We start from the raw sequence: 14,119 nt of genomic DNA on the forward strand, positions 1-14,119 counted from the left end.
TGAAATGAAGAAGATTGTTCCTTTTATTTCAACTCACATGCTTTCATGGACATTAATTAACAGCTTTTCCTGTCTGTCTGTCTAGTTAAACATTTAGTGATCTGCCCGTAGCTTGTTATTTATACAAACTCAGCATTTCCTGCAGCTCTTTCACAGTAAAAGCCTTCCATTAAAGAGAGCTGGTGATGTCCTTCACTGTTTCACTTTCTAAGATCCATTTTAGTTTGAAAGAGTATCTGCACTAAAGGTTCTACATCATGAATATAAATCTTTGAGCAGTTTGTCTTCATCCTCTATGTATAATCTTCATCAGGTCAGTTTACAGTAAAAACAGTATTTTATTTTGTGTCTAAGAGGTCCAGGTTCATTATTGAAGTCTGGAGGATTACGTCTGGACCGGTCACTCTTCATAGACAGACAGCTGGATCCTGGAGGCTCTGCTCTCTGTCTGTTGGACTGAACTCTGCAAACTCCAACAAGTCTGTCAGATTTTAGACAACTTTACATGTGTTCTCAGTGAAGACTTTAAGGAGAAAGTCTGCTTTTATTCCAGAGACCATTAGACTTGTATAGGACTGATAAATAAACCTGCACTTTGACCTTATGATAATACTTGTGTATGTCTTCTAACATATGTCATATTTGTATTCTTCATTATTGACTATTTAATACTCTTTGTGTACTCGTGCCTTGAACTGAGGAATAAATAAAGTATTTTGAACTGAAATGATTGGGCAGAGGTAATGAGTCATATAAATGAGGTAGTATCAGTTCTCTTACTGTGTGTCTGAGGGTCCAGGTTCATTACTGAACTCTGGATGAAGATCTTTGGACCAGTCTCTCTTCATAAACAGACAGCTGGATCCTCTTCCCTCACACAGTCGATCATCTTCTGGACTTCAGGCAGTCTGAGAGGGTAAACATGAACACATAAACATGCACACACACTTTGTGTCGACAGATGAATCAGTCTGTTGAGTTCATTGAGACATTTCTTTCCTCTACAGTCCACAAAGAGAAAACTGACTCAGAGACTTTGACAGTGAAATCATATAAATGTTGGATTAACACTCACCCTGTCTCAGCCTTCAGTTTTCCTCCGTCTGCTCTGTCAACTCAAAATGAAGTCTGAACAAAGTGACTGAACACAGGTTCACTCCCTGCCCTTTGAACCTGGATCACCTGTAGCTCCTTCTTTCTCCATTAACACGAATTCAGGTGTACATGTGTGTGTGTGTGTGTGTGTGTGTGTGTGTGTGTGTGTGTGTGTGTGTGTGTGCCTCAGTTTGCAGGCCGTTGTCAGGTGCATAGTCTTGTTACGTGTGGAAGTAGTCCTTCATTATTGACTACAAAGTGTTTGTATTTCAATTGGAACTTGATATGTGATTTATCTGCCGGGTATAAATGATAATGATGCAAATATTTGCTCTGTAGCTAGTTGCATTGATATGTCAAGGAAATGACCAGGGTGGGCATGTGTGGGCAGGTGTCAGAAATATAGGTAATTGTAAATTACAACATTAACTTATTATTTTATGTATTTGTGTCAGTACTTATTCATGTACTGTATGTGTGTACTAAAAATGGAGAATAAGAACATTTGAGTTCATAAATTAAGTGTGAAATAAACTATGTAAAGTCCTAATGTACACTTAAATTGTATTATAACAGATTATAAATTAGACTGCTGACCTGAAGGGGAACTTGAAGTAGCATAATGATGTCCCTCTATGGCACAACATGAATGTACAGATTGGTAATAAGCCACTGGACTTCAAACCGTGGTCTTTGAAAGGTATTAAGACTATAGGGGACCTGTATGATGGCAGGGGCATGCTTAGCTTCCAGGATCGCTTTGATCTACAGGACTCTTCTTTTTTTGATTATTTGCAAATAAGATCAGCACTTAAAGTACATGGTGTGCCACTGACGGATAAGCTTCCCATGCACCCTCTGATAGACTGGATAAACTCCCTCCCCTGCAGGGGCTTTGTATCGATGGTCTATTCCAAACTGCCTGGACAACAAGAGACTCTATCGATGCTTAGAGCATGGCAGAGAGACTTTAATCTGAAAGATGACGATATTTCCTCGAACAATGTATGAGAGAACATCTTTCTCTCCTCCAAGAACTAAAATCACCAACTTATTCAGTGTGTCACAGACTCTACTATACACCTGTCACTAGGTTTCGAATGAAACTGATACCAAGCCCAAACTGTACTATGTGCCAACTTGATGCAATAGGATGTTACAGACACATGATGTGGGAATGTCCCTCTGTTCAGGCATTTTGGGGCCAGGTGTCCAAAGTTTTGTCTGAATTACTGCGTACCGTCATAACATGTGCCCCAATCTTACTTCTCCTTAACTATTCCCAAATGCATATAAGTGAAAAACAGCGCAAACTGTTACTGAGCGGCCTCACAGCTGCCAAATGTTTAAAAAGAGATGTACTGATTCTGCTGTATGTCTACGGTTCAATAAAAAAAGTTCTTAACAAAGAAAAAAAGACTGCTGGGAATGAACACAATCCGAATATTCAATACCATAATAAACAGTGTGCATGTGTCACATTATCCCAATTCTCCCCAAAGCTGTAAGATAGTTTCACTGTGAGAGTGGAGAGACCTGCTGAACATAGGAATGTCTAATTTATTCATTTTCAAAACTATAACAACTTTGATGTTTAAATATGTGAATGAGGAGAATCACCTCAGCATTTCATTTATAAATTGACTAGGTCGAGCAAAAACTGTCCGACTTTACAGTCAGAGCAGAATTATTCTGTTTTAGACTGACATCTGCAAAGTTTGTTCAAAGCATACTGAAGCCAGTAGTTAACCTTGCTTCTGTATTGTTTGTGTGTGACACCCAAAAATTGTAGTTGTGCTTGAGAGTTTTTGTGGTGAAAAATAATTAATAATAGTTGTGCTTTGCACCATATTTGCAGACATACCTAATAAGCAACAGTGTGACAACTTTTTAATAATTTTCCATGACCACTTCTCCCATGTCACTCCCAGCTGACATCGGGCACACCCTGGAAAACCTGGACTGGCTGGTTCATCACAGGCTGACATATAAGGACTATAAGGAAAATATGCAGCCCCAGCCCCAAAAAAGGCACAGCCGGCTGTGCCTTCTCAGCAACTTTATGAAGACTAAATACGTCAGCGTTGTAGTTACAGCTAGTTTATACTGCCCTCAAGTGGCTAAAAGTAATGACCTTAAATAACCTAATAACCTAAAACTTATTAATTCAGCTTTAAATGTATCTGCATTAGTATAGACAGTGGTCATAACTGACCTGTCATGTGTTGCTATATGCAACTAGCGATCTTCATGTCATGAACATTACAGACACAGATCGGGAAATAAACTGCTACTGAAAGTTGGACGTTCAGTTTAAGTGCAGCTAATCTCAGGTCTGGAGAATTCCATGTGAGGCACGTCTCGAGCAGATTACTTCTTCCTGGAGCCGCTTACCTTAACGTTTGCATAACTAATCTGCATAACTCTGCGCTCCATAGACTTACAGAAACAGCTGGGGTTCCAAATTTGCTCAAATGCAATCAACATATTTATAAGTATAATCTTACAGTGCATTAAATATGCTGATGTGTATCAATGTTTTATAGCCCTTGAGTTGGTAATATAATACATTTAGGGAGATTGAACTGTGGGCTGTCTGCCTGTGAGGCTAAATTCAAATGAAGCAATGATTGCCAAATGTTTCCTTAGGTTACTATATAATATAAAAAATATAATTTATTAATGTCATACTTTATATCCATCCATGAAAATATAATTGGCCTTAACAGTCAGTTATAACAATCACATTAACTCTGCATGAATTCATCAGAACTAAATACATGAATCATTCAGCATTGTCTTTGAGAAAATGAACATATTCATATATCACAGAGAGACCATAAACAACCATTCTGTCAGGAATACAGAAGAAAATAAATAAATATAATTTAGTACAAGCTTTCATATGTATCTGTATATGTGTGTATATATGTACATATATATATATACAGTAACAGTCAAAGGTTCAGTCACACCTTCTCGTTCAGTGGTTTTTCTTTGGTTTTATTACATTGTAGATTTTTAGTTTAGTTTAGTTTTGATGTCAGTGTTAACCTACATTGTAAAATGTAACAAAAGAAAGAAAAATGATTGAATAAGAACTGTGTACTATATATATATTATTTTCAAAGACTTGAGATGTGTCAGTTCATTGAAAAGGGTTCCAGTGTCTTTGACAAGATAAATTCCAGTTGTCCCAGACATTATACTATCTAACTATCTATGGTTTCAACATACCGTTTATGGCAGACAGACAGACAGACAGACAGACAGACAAACAATCACATGGGGATTAAATGGCCACATACGTGTCTCAATTACGTTATGCCCTTAAACTACTAAATCCCACTGAATTTGATCCTGTTTTTTTCCCAGACAAATTAAATGATCAAACTGGACTCTGGACACTGGCTCTGTACTGTTGACATGAAGGGTGGCATCTACTTTACAGGGTGTTGTTAGTGCAGCATACTTAATGTTTTGTTGAATGAAGACTCCAGGAGAGCAGAGACAGATTCAGGATGTGTTTGGCCTAGCTTAGTACAAAAACTGGAAACAGTGGGAAATTACTAGCATGCCTTCATGGAACCTCAAACAGTTTTAAATGCCATTCATTCTTCCCCAGTGAGACAGTGAGTATTTTACTTGAGTAAAATATTCTATTAGGACAGAGGGTGTCACTCCCTGTACAGATTGTAAAGCCCTCTGAGGCAAATGTACTTTGTGATTTTGGGCTATACAAATAAAATTGATTTGATTTATTACTGACCTGGAACAGGCTGTTTCTCTGCCGACATGCTGCTTTTACTATGCAGCATGCGTAGACACATTAAATATGTGTAGTCTGCAGCAAAATAAGCAATACTATACTACTCAAGGCATGTATATTACCTGTAGCTGATATTATAACAGCCCATTTGACAATGTTTCCAATGTTATCAAATTCTCTTGCATAGGACTAAATGCTAAAATGTTTACAATAGTAGAAATCAAGAAGAACGTTGGACTGCTCACTGATCTCACTAACAGGGACCGCAGCAGTCTATGTGCAAAAAGTCAGAGACACGGGACATACAAGACAGTGTTAATGTGAGGACCAACAAGAACAAGTCATTTAAATGCTGTATGCTACTGCAGGCAACTGCTGTTGGCCAAGAGTTACTACAGCTAACTGCATAGAGGTGGATTAGCACCCTTGTAACTACTGTATAATAAGTAAGCTACTATAATAAGTAACTACCCCCTGAATCACACTGTCTAATAATTTATTTAGAAATAAATATTATATAAGTATCTAAAGCATAAATTTGAGGTTTGCTTGGAAAAGCATGGTATTCAACTTTAAATGGAGCAAGGCTAGCACCTCCCACTGTTTTAAGTCTTTGTGCTATGGTTCTGCACATATCATTGAACATGTATTGGGTGCACAGAAAGAGAAAATGTTCTCATCTGACACCAAATGAAACGACAAAGAAGATTTCCCAAATAAACTAAATGTGTGATTATTTCTATGGTAATTCCACTTTCAACCTGGGTGTTATTTTTGTAGTTTTGGCCTCTTTCCTCTCTCCCCAAAGTCACTGTTGATATCTGGGAACATGGTGACATCACTCACTCAATGAAAGTAAAAGGACGCTAACATTTAGACAGTGTATTAACAGGTAATAAACAAAACCATGGTTAGCCAAACTGAAAACAAAGAATACTGATGAGAAGAATGATGGTAAAATAAAAAGTTAAATTATTTGTGCTCAAAGAGTGTTTGCGAAAGAGTGTCAAAAGTAATACGTCTTGCACAGGATTCTACGGGCTTCGCAGACACACCCAAAAATTCTATTATTTAAATGTTTAGCCTTGGGAAAGGATTGGGCCAAAAACATGATTATTTACTCCACTGTGAACGTACAGTCCATTAAAGCATACAGCTACAGTATATCTCAGCTTTGTGGGTGAAAAGAGCTGCTGTCCAAAAGCCAACCTCCCATATGGTAGAGGAGCTCTGGATACCAGTGAACCCCATCCGCTTGATGAATACTACTGAGCTCCTTCACCATCCCAACCAGTGACAAGAATGAGTGCCATAGTCGTACTGGTGCAAAAACCCAGTGTGCAAGGTCATGATCCTCAACCACTGCATAGCAGGATGCCAAAACCTGGTCGATTATGATGGTTCCGTGACATGTGACAGGTGCATAAGACCCTTCATAATGCTCCACAGAAATTTTTGTCACTCTTGTAGGAATGAGATGGTCTGACCGGTCATCCCCAACAGCAAGAAGCCACTGTCCTAGTTTTACATTACTGGCGAACACAGCTCTAATGTCACTGCTGTTGGTACTGTTGTTGTTCATAACAAAGACAAGGTGAGTTGGAGTCAGCGTCAGTCTGCGGCGTGGCTCGTCAGTCTCCAGGACATGGAATTCTCGTGTAATCTGCCGGTCCTGGTCCATGAACATAAGAAAGTCACTGGGAACAAGATTTCCTTGTCGGTCAGCTGCCAGCACCTTGTTCCCAACCTGGAGCTCCTCTAGTGGTTTAGTCCTCCCATCTGCCAGGATCACCATGGACGAACCACGGAAACAACCACCAGATTTGGCTGCCACAGAGTTTTCTGTAAGGTCATACCACTTATTAGAATTCAGAAATACATTTAATAAAAACTATAAATTGGTTCAATTAGCAGATTACCATAAGATGGCGTGTGATCAAAACAAAGTTTATACAAAGTGTAGTCAGACCATGTTTAATAGCAAAAGTGTATGCATGTGTTCTAACTGTGCATACTTGAAGGGGGCGGGGATTGAGTGGTGAATGCCTTATGAAAGCTGTCAGCAGAGTTGGTACTGAGAATACAGGAAGAAACTGTCGACATGGTGGAAGCTGCAGATGGAAGCTAGAAGATAACGGAACTCCTGAATAGAACCAGAGATAAGTTTTAGGGGGCTGTAGATTAAAAAGTGCCCAACAAGCTCCCAACAGTCTTTTAATGGAGGGGGCTGGTTCCATATGAACAGTGGAGGTGCAGGTTATCTGTTCCAGTCCTGGATCAGGCAGTACAGTTGACTCCATAATGGACATTCTATAATATTACACCCTCTCTCTCAGAGCAAACATTGAGGATCTGATAAGTCGCTGATTGTGGATAAAATTCTTAATATATTAGACGAAGGCTAAAATTGGTTGGATTTGGTAGAACTTTAGATGAAAATAAAACTAGAAGAACCAAGACCAGGCTGAGACAGAAAACAAATCACCGTCTGTTTTGGAGCAACGCAGGTAGGAAGTGGGTAAAAGGTCAGGGTTTCATGCATTAAAGTTGATGCACTAAAGATCCTTATACACAAACTGTGTTACAAGTAATTACATACATACATAGCTGGAGCCTATCCCAGCTGACTTCCCAAGATGTGGGTACACCCTGAACAAGTCACAGGGCACAAGTAAATAGCATGCATCAAAAGTATTTACATCTAATTTGATGCTAATTTATAACAGTCTCTTGAATATTTCAATAAAGTTTCCTACCACATGAGGACAAAATGATGATGAACTTCCTTAAATACATTTGAGAGATACGAGTCCTGCATTGTGACATCAGCCATGCCCATTATGGGAAATTGATGACAATGCCAGTGTGTTAGCCAGGCAGTCCAGCATTTTCTCAACGTTTTCAATTATGCAGGGAAATATTTCAGACTATTTCAGATAGCTTGGCACATAATTTCAGACATTTATTCTTCCCAGATAATGAATCCCTCTGATGTAGTGATCTCTTGACTTTTCCTCTCATCCCACCACTTGGTTGACATTTATGTCCTTTCATACAGCATGCCTACGTCAGAAGACAAAAGTGTTCATAACTGTCCCACACAACCGAATGATCTTTCACATGGGGATGATGCACATTTAAGAAACTATTTCCTTGAAGACAAAAAGTGATTTAGTTGTGTAAGGAATGATATCTGATGTCAGAGGAGGCTGCGTCAGAAAATGTTTGTAATTTTCATACCAACATTCTTGCCCGCTTAAGGCAGTGATTGTCCAGGTTTACGGCCAGTCACTTGATGTCAGAAAGGTGCTGAAGAAGAGGTTTTTGAAGATGCTGTTTGAGGATCCAACAAGGAGAAGAAAGAAAAGCATACTAACCAATTTATACAGTGTGGAATAGTCTGATAAGACCTTTACGCCTAGGATAGTAGGTTGGATCTTATGGGTTTTATCAAACTGCACCAGATGTTAATGATAAGGTGATACACCATTGTCGATGTAGAAACATGTAGCTGTTATAGATGAACCTGTGTCATTGTGGACTAAACCAGAAGAAAATTGATCAAGGAGAACATAAAATAAACGCTTTCAGCCTTCTATGGGATTTTTTTCAATCAGTGATGTGTTTTTATATCACATTCAAAATTGCACTTTGTGTAAAAGGGCATTAAGTCATGACATCACAGATCACCCACCTGCTTTCACAGAGCAGTGGATGTGAGCTTTGGACTCATAGTAGACCCAGTCGAAGCCTGCCTCCACAGCCAGCCTGGACAGCATGCCGTACTTGCTCTTATCCCGGTCTGAGGTGGTGATGTCCACCGCTCGGCCCTCATAGTGCAAAGACTCCTCAGAATGATGGCCGTCCTCATCCCAGCCTTCTGTGACCCGAAGTTTAACCCCGGGCCACTGATTCATGACTGAAATGGCCAGAGAGTTCAGCTTGTCCTTACACCTCTAAAAAAGGAGAGACCTTAGATTTAGATCAGACATTTATCACATATTCACTTTTTAAAAATGGAATTATACTGTGACAGTATCACTTCAACGTCATTCTTTTAAATTGTTAAATGAGCATTAGAGTTTGTCACAATTTCAGTGATATTTTCATAGTTTTGACCATCTAATAACTTATAAGGGACTCATAACTCATCAACATCATCAACTTAAGGGATTGCAAAATGTGTAATATTGTGTACCCAGTACCATATTGACCATGTGATATATGAAAAGTGATCTAGAGTATCTCGTATCCCCGTTTTCTTAAAATATGAAAAATACTGTACTTAACAGATATGTGCTTGTTTTCACTAAACCAAAGTAACAGTCTGTGCAATGATCTTTTTGCTCTTGCCAAACCACGGGGATACCAAATGCCAACTTTACACGTGTTCCTGTGGTCCACATCCATAAACTCTCCACACACTGCTTGCACACTTTGTGAGGGGCCCATGGCTTGTCTTGATCACAGAGTTTTACTTTAAAATATGCAAAATATGCTTGTTTGACAAATGCACTGATGTTTGCCCTCTGACTTGGAATGGTGAAACTACCACAAATAAAGCAAAAGGAGTCAGGGTTGTTCATGACGAGAAGTAGCAGGAGCAGACATGATCTGGAACAAAGGAAATATATACCTATGGAAATCAAACACTAAGATGGAATAGTTACAAGCTTTGAAAACTACAAAAACTGCATCAAACCAAATAGAACTTACAACAGTATGCCCATAGTTACAAGGTTAAGAGAACAGCAGCACAAAGCCTCTTCATTCCTACTATGCTAGCTTTCTGTTTGCAGATATTGATAGCACTGACCTATTGGGAGCTGCACACACCTCTCACTGCACTGTCTTAATTGTGACTGCACAAACAAGTTGCCACGTAGCTGTAGATGAGTCCAATCGTAATCAGCTGGCAAGTCTTAATACAGCTAATGAGGCTGAGTAAGAGGTGAAAAGTTATGGACAACGTTTTTATATTTTTATAATGTGAATAAAATAGCAGAACAAAACACATCGCTCCTCTAAACGCGCAGCAGACACCTGCAAACTTACTGTTTCCCATTCAACATTCAGAATTCTCTCATAGCTGCGGAACGGTTCAGTGTCGCTCACTCAGTTTATTGACAGTTCATTTATCATGGTCGGCTGGAGCCAACTGAAAATGTACAGGCACCACGGTTCACCGGCAAGAAGGAGACCGATGCGCTCTCGTGCTGCTTCAGATCCGACTGTCGGCCAAGTGATCTATATTATCATGACAAAATAAATTCCGACAAACTGACACAGACTGAATTATTGTGTCCTACTTGTGTCATGAGCCGGTCTGCGTTGGTCTTCTCCTCATCTTTAAATATGATGTCGGGGTTGTAGTTTGGAGTCAGGTCCTTGAACCTCTCCGAGTTGCGGGTGATCTTGCCTTCATACTTGCCGCTGGCTCCCAGGGTCTTCTCTGCCACGTTGGGAATAAACTGTTTCAGAGACAGGGGTGTCAGCTTCTTGGGGTGCCTCCGCTTCCCGTATCCCCTGCCCGGTCCACAACCTGAGCCGACGGACGCCAGCAGCAGCAGGCAGAGGGACACCGACAGCATCATCACTCGCATCAGGACCATCTTTGATTCACCTGGAGGATGCCGGAGCAGGCGATGCTGCTGTGGATGGATCTGCTTTATCTTTTCTTTTAACTATGTTTCCACTACAACTGTGGTGTGTACTGCAGGTGCTATAACTGCTGTAGGTCTCTCTCTCTCTCTCTCTCTCTCTCTCTCTCTCTCTCTCTCTGTGTGTGTGTGTGAGTGTGTGTGTGTGTGTGTGTGTGTGTGTGTCACCCACTTTTTCTCATTACACAGATCAACACACAGATTATGAGTTCCCTAAACAGCAACTGCAGAAGACTCAAAAGTCTAATTCTATGGACTTTTCTGTCCCCAGCATTTAAAGTCTACACTGGGGGCAAAATATTACACTGGGAAACACAGGGTTACACTTTATAAATATTTTTTTAAAGTTGTTTGGACAGTTACACCTTCTTGAGACAATTTTTGTTTTTTTTAATATTATAGAATTAAAAGCAACTCAGGCCTGCTTGTCCCCACATTCACAGAGGTCATGTGTTGTATTTTCCGGTCTCTACCATTTAAAATTAAACAATGAATACATAATTATCAAATATATGATGAAAATACACACAAAAAAACAAGATGTCAATAAAATATAAAATAAGCACTGTCACCTCACAGTAAGAAGGTTCCTGGTTTGAACCCCAGCTGTGACCTTTCTGCCCGATGCCCCCTGAGCTTGATGAGGAAGTGGTAAATAATGTTGTGCTGATGTATAAAGAAAAAATCCTTTCAGGAATCAGAAATGATTTCATAGGTAGCTTTTAGTTAAAGTCACTGACTATCAGGGAATTAAAAATAAATTATAATTCATTAGAATCATTATAATAATTCATTGTATTTTAATTCAATAATGTATTCAACCATGGCTGACAACATCTGTTTTGAATCCCTGTTGCAGCCATTTTGTAAAATGCATTCTTATGATGAACACCAATGAAGATCAGTAAGGTCACTGTGTTTTTCCTTTCACATTAAACAATTTAAACATTTTAAAGGACTTCATTGTTACTTACAAATACATGGCTGTTCTAATGAATAAACATTCAGTCAAGTTTCTGATTCAAACACATAGTGAAAACACAGTTCATGTGCCCTTTAATAAAAATGCACATATAAATAAATAAATGCACAAAAAAGATTTTAAAAAAGTCATTAAGCTGTCATTTCTGTATTTGCATAATCTCAGTGAGTTATGTAAGACATTTAAACATGGTTTATTAGTATTGAGTAAAATACTCATCAGCAGAACGTGAACTCATTATAATTAATTCAAATATATGAATAAATCTGAAAACTGATATTAACATTCAGTGTTACTCACCAAAACTTACTCTAACACTGAGATCTAACAAACATGATGACAACAAATCGTACCATCATAAAGGTAATAAATCACCTTTACTCTGTCAATTCTGTGTGTGTGTGTGTGTGTGTGTGTGTGTGTGTGTGTGTGCATATACTTTCTCTGTACTTTTTTGAGAATCAAATATAAGTTTAAAGCATTCAAAGTTTAAATTTTAGTTCATTTTTAGTTGGTGATCATGTGAAGTGACCCACATCACACACACCCACTATGGTGTGGGCCATGAGCATGTTAGCCAGACCCATCATGCACCTGTCAGTGAGGGTCAGATAGATGCATTAAGATTAACCTATACTACAATCTGGTGCTTTTGAAAACCTCTAGGCCAACAACCACCAATTGGTGTCCACCAGTGAGAGGCAGGCACCAGTGGCCTTCTGAAAACAACTCTGAATAGCGAATTTCATGTCCCCAAACTCGGGTGGAAGTTAAAAGACCCGGCCAGGCTCGCCCAAGTGAGTGCTGAGTAGAAATATAAAGTCCCTTTCCAGGACCAAACCCAGAGACCCTTAGAAGGCCGGATACTCTGAACTGCTTTTTGGTGCATAGGCACAAACAACAGTCGGCCCTCTCAGTGACTCATAGTCACGTAGATATGACCTCATTTTCTGGCGAGAACACCTGCTCTACTACAAGAGCTACTCAATTACAATTACAAAATCCAAGGTTTGTCCATGCCTTCCAGAATGACACACAACTCTGAATTAAAGTCCAAGGTTTTGGTAACCCATCCACCCTCCCTGACCTCTCTATGCAGACTTAATCTCTCTATAATAACATCACCTGACTTCCTCCTTTGCTCCTTCCACTCATTACTACACCATCTAAATGGCTTTGTTACTACAACATAAACAGATAATGTTTTAGGGTCCTGGCTGAAACAAATAATGCTGACACCCTTCTTGGGAGGACAATGTCCTCTGTAGCCACAATCTAAGATAGCTACAACTCCATTTGGTGTCCAAAAATTCATAAAGTCACATTGAATTAGCAGAAATTAGCATTCATGTGGAGGCATTTCTGGCAACCTGATTTATGTAAGTCTAATATCCACTCTCTTTTTTGGTCTTGTTTGATTTTCCTTATATATATATAAATTATATAGATATAATATATATATATATATATATATATATATATATAGATATATATATTAATATATATAGATATATATGTGTGCTCTTTTGTTTACACTGTTTACACTGTGTGGCCCAGTGCATGGAACTGGACAGTGTAGATACTACAACATATAGGTTTTTTTTTAACTTTGTAGGAAAAATAAAAGTATTTCAACAAAAAAAGTTATTTCAAGTGAGCAATCATTTCTTTACAAGAAAATTGAGCTATCATTGGACTGTGTCTCTTTGTATGTTGGCTCAATTAGCAACAGAGGCTGCAGGCATGAACTGTTAAAATGCTGGAATTAGAATAAGCATTTCTCATAATCCTGATCCTCAAACTATGTTAAGAGTCTTAAGTAAGGAATCAGACTGGTTAGTACTTTTCAGTAGGAACAGCCAGTTTGGGGCCTAGGTCAATGTGAAATACTGAGGAACTAAGTTTTATATAGTTGTGATAGTGATAGCTGTCACTATAAATATAGCTGCTTTATAAATATAAAACTATATCAAATGTGTTATTGTTTGACCATGATAGATCCATCCCTGGCTCAGAGTGTTTGACTGTATTCCATTTTGGTGTGGTTGCACTTAGGTAGACTGTCCAGTCAATTCCTGTCATTGATGGGCGATATCAAGATCCATAGCAGCCAAGCAGCTACCTGAATTACCTATGTCTGATACTGTAAATGAGCTGTTTATCTGATGTGAGTTATAAATCAATGGATATTGTTTCCATTACGTTACAGAGTGTCATGCCAAGATTAGTGACGAATGTTGTGATGCACCAATCCAGGCAGCGAATGTGATCAAATAGCTGCTTTTGTGGAGCTTCGACACAAGAATAGGACCACCTACAGCATAAGATAGACAACATGTGTACTGGACTTTATAAGACATGGGTACAAGCTGGGTTTGAGTCCTGTGTCCCTTTAATTGTAGTATCTTCGGTTAAACTTCATATCCTAAGCATCGCTTAATATAATATGCCACTCATCACTCCCATTGCAATGCATAACGAATTACTAAACCAATGCAGGCAAGGAAATAACCAAAGTGCTCCATAATTTGGAATCAGCAAGAAGGAGAAGTACTTAATAAAGCACTTAATATAGTCTTCAATAGAGTCCTCATTAGAGCTCTTAATACAGAA

The 14,119-nt window shown here is 38.9% G+C and overlaps 1 protein-coding gene across 1 annotated transcript; it reads right to left on the reverse strand.

Annotated features, from left to right (window-relative positions):
• Positions 1-6,032: 6,032 nt before the first annotated feature.
• LOC104930803 (tiggy-winkle hedgehog protein) lies at positions 6,033-10,476 on the reverse strand. The gene is made up of 3 exons (XM_010745682.1): positions 10,174-10,476; positions 8,559-8,820; positions 6,033-6,706 (listed from the first exon to the last, which is right to left on the reverse strand). Exons 1-3 carry the CDS (start codon positions 10,474-10,476, stop codon positions 6,033-6,035), a joined length of 1,239 nt encoding a protein of 412 aa, XP_010743984.1.
• Positions 10,477-14,119: the final 3,643 nt, after the last annotated feature.

Source organism: Larimichthys crocea, chromosome II, assembly GCF_000972845.2.
Source record: "Larimichthys crocea isolate SSNF chromosome II, L_crocea_2.0, whole genome shotgun sequence".
In the NCBI taxonomy this organism is placed as follows: Eukaryota; Metazoa; Chordata; class Actinopteri; family Sciaenidae; genus Larimichthys; species Larimichthys crocea.